Below are 5750 nucleotides of genomic sequence, written 5' to 3'. Positions count from 1 at the left end.
GTTTATTGCAGAGATGAGGTCTCACCAAGTTGTCCAGGTGGGTCTCGAACCCGTGGGCTCAGGCAATCCACTCACCTCAGCTTCCCAAGGCGCAGGGTTACAGGCTGAGCTACCGAACCTGGCTTCTATATCCAGCATTAATGAGCATTTCTAATTTTGATTTTTGGATGACAACACAGATGAAAACACTGATTAATATCTTAGCTTCTTTTTTAGAGTTGCATGGAGAGACAGTAGAGTGAAATGGTTAAAAAACAGGGCTTTGGGACAGACAGGCTTAGTTGCTTTTTTTTTTAATTGCGGTAAGAGCATTTCATATGAGATGACCCTCAACTTTTAAGCGGCAGTAGAGTATTCAGGACAGGCACAGTGTGGTTCAGTGCTCTGGAACTTAATGCTGCATAACTAGCACTTCGTACCTCTTGAAGAGCGCGCCTCGATTTCCCTCTCCCCACATCCCAGACAGACTGAGGTGTGAGACTGGTTCTGCTCCTGACTGGCAGGGGTGCCTTCCGTGCTTATGCAATGAGGCAGTGTGCCGTGCACGACCAGGAGCCCGGCTTGAAGGTGTGCATTCATGCGCGTGCTTCGCTCCCGGGTCCCTGAAAAACAGGCTGATCAGTGAAATGGCGGTGCCCAGGGTTACGGTGGTGATGCCGTGGCTGTGGGGGTGCGGTCTCTAGCACAACACCTGGCCCGTAAGTAAGTGCTCGAGAAACGCCGGGCGTGGTCCGGAGGTGCTTTTGCGTTGCCCTTCGCCTCTGAACGAGGATTATGGGAGCCAACGGGGGTAAAGTCCGGCAGCCCCCAAGAAGCAGGGCAAAGAGAGCTGAGGGCGGCTTCGGCAGCCTCAACCACTGTGGGAATCCTGGATATTTTTATTCCGGAGCTTTCCACAGAGCAGTGACAGTTTTGATTGTGAAGCCTGAAATTGTCCTGATGTTGCTCTGCTTACAAATATGCACATATAAGTAGTTCCGATGGAAATACTAAACCGCGTGATTGTGACTTTTAATGTGTTACAGAGATGAACACGATGCCATCATTTAAGGAAACCCAAGGGCCGAGGAAAGATGATGGACGCAGCCCTGTCGATTAATCTTGGTTTATTCATAGCCGAAAACAACGTTCTCTTCTTGAAAGTAATAAATAGGCCATGCACATAATGGATAACATAAATATGTAAAGACTTTTCATGATTCCTAAAGGTAAAAAAGATCTGGGTTTTTTAATAAACATTTGGCGCTTACAGACAGTTAACACAATGGTTCTGTTCACTTTTAGCAAATTTATGGTAAGATAAACATGTTCTGTCTCATGTTTTTGTGGCATTGGTCACATAGGACCAGTAACTGAAAGGCAAGATGCCATCTGCGCATACAAAAAAATTACTCATGCCACACAACAGAAATTGTCCAATCAAGTAAACCCAGGTCTGAAGCATAATGTAAGGAAAGCATCAACGGTTTGTATATGCTTTCAAGTGTAGTAGCTGGCCTAGAAACAAAACACAACACAAACAAAACACACAGTATCTTCACATAAAACCCAAAACTACCTGGATTCAGCCGTATTAGAGATCCATTGGAGCATTGGAGAGCGTGTATTTTTATTCATAACTTCTTTTGAGCTTTCAGTGTTAGTTGATAGAGTTTTTTTTCTCTGCATAATTTAGATAAACTGCAACGTTTAACATGATAATGTTTTAAAGACTTAGTTGCTAGTGTTAAATAATCTTGGCATTATAGGGGAAAAAAGTTCGTGCAAGTTAGGTTCTTTGCTGCTGTGAGAATGTTGTCACCACTGGAAACGGCTCTAGTTCATATTTGTTTCTTAATTTTATGTTCAGTGAATATTTTTAAGAAATGTAGAGCTGCTTTCACTGTCTAGAACTTTTCAGTAGAGCGCAAACTGACTTTAAGAAAGGGCCCCAGTTTCCAAAACAACATTTAGAATTCTGTAGAGTCAGAACTGTGGTGAGTGCTGTGTCGATGAAGCTAGGGAGTGTGGGGCTTTCCCCGGGTTATTCCCCGGCAGGATGAAAATGCTGCCTTTTCACGCACCGTCGATCTGACTCCGATTTGGGGAAATGACATTTTTACGCTAAAACAGCAACATGTTTTAGAGTGCGTTCTTAGGAAATTCTAAGAGCGGGATTTTTAGATAGGAAATTTCCAGCTTCCTTATTCGGGTGTATTCCCAGACCCGGTCCTCTTACGCCACAACTGAAGGGGGAGGGTACGTTTCAGATGCTTCGTGTTGATGGAGAGAAAAAGCACAGTATTGTAGCAGCACCAGTGTTAGCCACTATCCTGAAGTGTCTTCAGTTTTCCAGATCATATTCCAGCACTTGAATCTCAGGGTCGAGTTTTAATGATAGAGGTATTTAGTCACATTAAATCCTAAGAATTTCTATTTAAGAGGGCCAAAGTAAGTCACAGCAATTTCTAAAAGTCCAAAAATGGGTGTCCTAACGAACATGCACCTGATTTAATAGGAATAAAATAAGCCTTTGTGGTCAGCTTTTGCTTTGCAGAGAATGCCAGATACAAAGGTTTTTGAAATGGATCATTTCTGCTTGCTGTGCGTTATAACCAGTGATCTGATGAACAGGGATAAGAATCCTTCAAAATACGTATATGACTGGATATACGTTTTGTGAAACACGTTTGCTCAGTTTGAAGAGAAACGCGGGCTGACAAGTGAGCTGTAGGTTGCTGACTTGGCCCTAACTGGTTATGCAACCACTGCTTTCATTTCTTTGCAAAACGTAGTTAAGATCTGCTTGATACTAATGAGGGCCTTTTAAATTTGTTTTGTCCCCTACACGCTTAAGTCAGTTAGAACTTTGTGAATCGACCTGAAGTTTTTTCTTGAATACTTGTTTCTTTAGCACTTTGAAGATAGAAAACCACTTTTTAAGGACTAAATGTTATTAGCTGCCTTGAAAGTTTCTCTGCTGGGGGTTTGAAATAGTTTAGTTATGTCTTTTCTCTATGTCTATAAGTAGTATAATTTGTTACATTCAAATACTAGTGCTATCAACGCAGGGTTTTTTTTTTAACTGTAAAAATAGAGGGAAATGGTTATGCAAAACAACATATTTTGCTTTTGAACGTATTTCCTAAGTACAGATTTATCTTCCTAATTATGTTTACTTCAGCAAATGCTCAATTTTGTTTGCATTCCTTGAGAATGTATTTATTTGAAGATCAAAACAATTCGGATGTATATCTAAATATTAGGCAGAAGCCAATCTGTGATTTTGAAATGTCCTTGAATAATCCATACATAAAAAGGAGACAGTAATACAAATACAAATAAATGAGAGTTGGCAGTATACTATAGTGATAATTTTGTATTTTCAGAAAAAAAAGGAAACTCCTGTTATTTTTTTTTCCTTTTTATTATAATGACCAGCTTTTGGTATTCATTGTTACTAAGATCTATTTTTAGAATAAAATTTGTTCTCCATTTAAGAGTTTTTAAGTGTGTGGTTTTGCTTCATTTAAGTAAACTCAAGAGAAATAGAAAAATAAAAAGGCATGTGGGATACTGTAAAGTGGCACCTACCCTTACAAAGCAGTGGTATTCCAAGTGTGGTTGAACAAGCAGCAAAAGCATTGCTTAGAAACTTATTAGAAAATGCAAATTCTTGGGCCTCAATCCAGACCTGCTGAATCAGAAACTCTGAGTGAAGCTCAGCGATCTGGTTTTGTTGTTCCTTTTGTTGGTTTGTTTGTTTTAAAGATGTGGGGTTCCTGTAATCCGAGCACTTTGGGAGGCCAAGTCAAGAGGATTACTTTAGCTCACGGGTTCAAGACCAGCCTGGGCAACTTGGTGAGACCTCGTCTTTACAATAAATAAATTTTTAAAATCAACCACGCATGGTGGCACACCCCTGTAGTTCCAGCTACTTGGAAGGCTGAGGTGGAAGGATCACCTGAGCCCATCAGGTTAGCCTGGGCAACAGAGTGAGACTTTAAGCAAAAAAAAAAAAAAAAAAAAAAAGGTGGTGTACAATTCAGGATTAGGTATACAAGTGGTCATCGTACAGGTATGTTTTAGGTTTTTTGTTCTGTTTGCTTAGAGACAGGGTCTCACTCTGTTGCCCAGGCTAGTGTGCCGTGGCACAATCATAGCTCATGGCAGCTCAAACTCCTAGACTCAATCTTTCCCCACCTCAGCCTCTAGAGTAGCTGGGACTATAACTGTATGTCACCACACCCAGCTGATTTTTCAAAAATTCTTTGCAGAGACTAGGTCCCACATATATTGCCCAGGCTGATCTTGGAACTTCTAGCCTCGAAGTCCTCCTGCCTCAGCCTTCCAAAGGGCTGGGATGACAGGTCTGAGGCACTGCACCTGGCCAGAAGTCTGTTTGGGTGAGCCTACCAGGTGACACCAAAGTCTGAGAACCCCAACTCAAGGATTTTTATTTGAAGCTGCTGATGGCTTCTGCTGGGCAGAATTTTTAAAATGTGTATATTCACGGTAGAAACAAAAATCTGCCATTCCCTGAATAAATCAGCTACAAATACATTAGCAGACAGTATGATCTTCTCGACAGTCTTTCTTCTTCACTGAATGTAATTTCTCTCTGAGAAAGACTTATTAGTGTTAGGGTCCGGACAGGCTGAGGGCGGCGTGCTGGAGGGGTGAGGGGAGGCGCGGCACTGGTAACTCAGAGATCCAAGGAATTGCAAAGAACTGCAACACACAGAAAAGATTAAGAAAGAAACGTTTATTTAAGAGTAAATTAGAGAAAGAGAAGGAAGAAAGAAGATTCACCTTCCCAAGGTGGGGGAGGGACCAAAGCCAGGAAGCATGGTGACAGCCATAGCGCAGAGAGCACGTGGCCACACCAGAGTCTAGCAAGGCAGTGGCCGCTGGCTGCTTGTGGTTGAGTCCTTTTAAGCATTCCCCTAGACGGGGAAGATCATTAAGGTGATTGGGTGGTGGTCTGCTCCACGTCATCACGAAGGGACAGCCAAGCGCAGATACTGACGTCAGGTGACGCACAGCAGGCAGATGGGCAGGTTAGTCCCATGATTGCTGCCATGGTCGGGCTTATTTGTGTCACGCAGGTCACAAAGAGCTGATTAGGTTAACCCTGGGGAGTCTGGGCCCAGAGGGGTTCTTTTTTTTTTTGAGTTGGAGTCTCACTCTGTCACCCAGACTGGAGTGCAGCCGCAGCCTCGACCTGCTGGGCTCCGGTGATCCTTCTGCCTCAGCCTTCCAAGTAGCTGGAACTACAGGCGCGCGCTACCACGCCCAGCTAATTTTTTATTTTATTGTAGAGATGAGGTCTCACCAAGTTGCCCAGGCGGGTCTCGAACCCACGGGCTCAGGCAATCCATTCACCTCGGCCTCCCAAAGTGCTGGGATTACAGGCTGAGCCACCGAGCCCGGCTTCAGAGGGGTTCCTTCCTGCAAAAAGCTTGTTAGACATTTGCAACTCACAGACTCCTTGACCAAAGGTGGTCATGTTATTACTTTTATAACTTTGGGCAGCCAAAGGGTGATCTTTGATTTTCGGCCTTGACAAGGAACCTAGAAGTTTACTAGAGATTATTATGCTAAACCACGAATTGAAAGGTTGGGCTGTCCTGGTCTTGCATCTGAAGGAGATTTGCTGAGGGGAGATGGGATGGGATAGGCTGCTTGTTCTGCTGTAGAATGTCTGAACGCTTTCTAATGGTTATGCTGAGACAAAAAGACTGAACCCTTTCAAACAGATGTCGTTATCA

At 43.1% G+C, this 5750-nt stretch overlaps 1 protein-coding gene across 1 annotated transcript in view; it reads left to right on the top strand.

The window, feature by feature from the left end:
• Positions 1 to 3484, top strand: part of TMEM123 (transmembrane protein 123) — a 16664-nt gene extending 13180 nt beyond the window's left edge. The window contains exon 5 of the mRNA XM_021709014.1: positions 1026 to 3484. Within this exon, the coding sequence (XP_021564689.1) occupies positions 1026 to 1050 (25 nt within the window). The 3' untranslated portion in view covers positions 1051 to 3484. The remainder of the gene's footprint in view (positions 1 to 1025) is intronic.
• Positions 3485 to 5750: the final 2266 nt, after the last annotated feature.

Source organism: Carlito syrichta, unplaced genomic scaffold, assembly GCF_000164805.1.
Source record: "Carlito syrichta isolate Samal-C Ts95f unplaced genomic scaffold, Tarsius_syrichta-2.0.1 Scaffold153965, whole genome shotgun sequence".
Taxonomy (NCBI): domain Eukaryota; kingdom Metazoa; phylum Chordata; class Mammalia; order Primates; family Tarsiidae; genus Carlito; species Carlito syrichta.
This window is presented reverse-complemented; position numbering and strand designations above follow the sequence as displayed.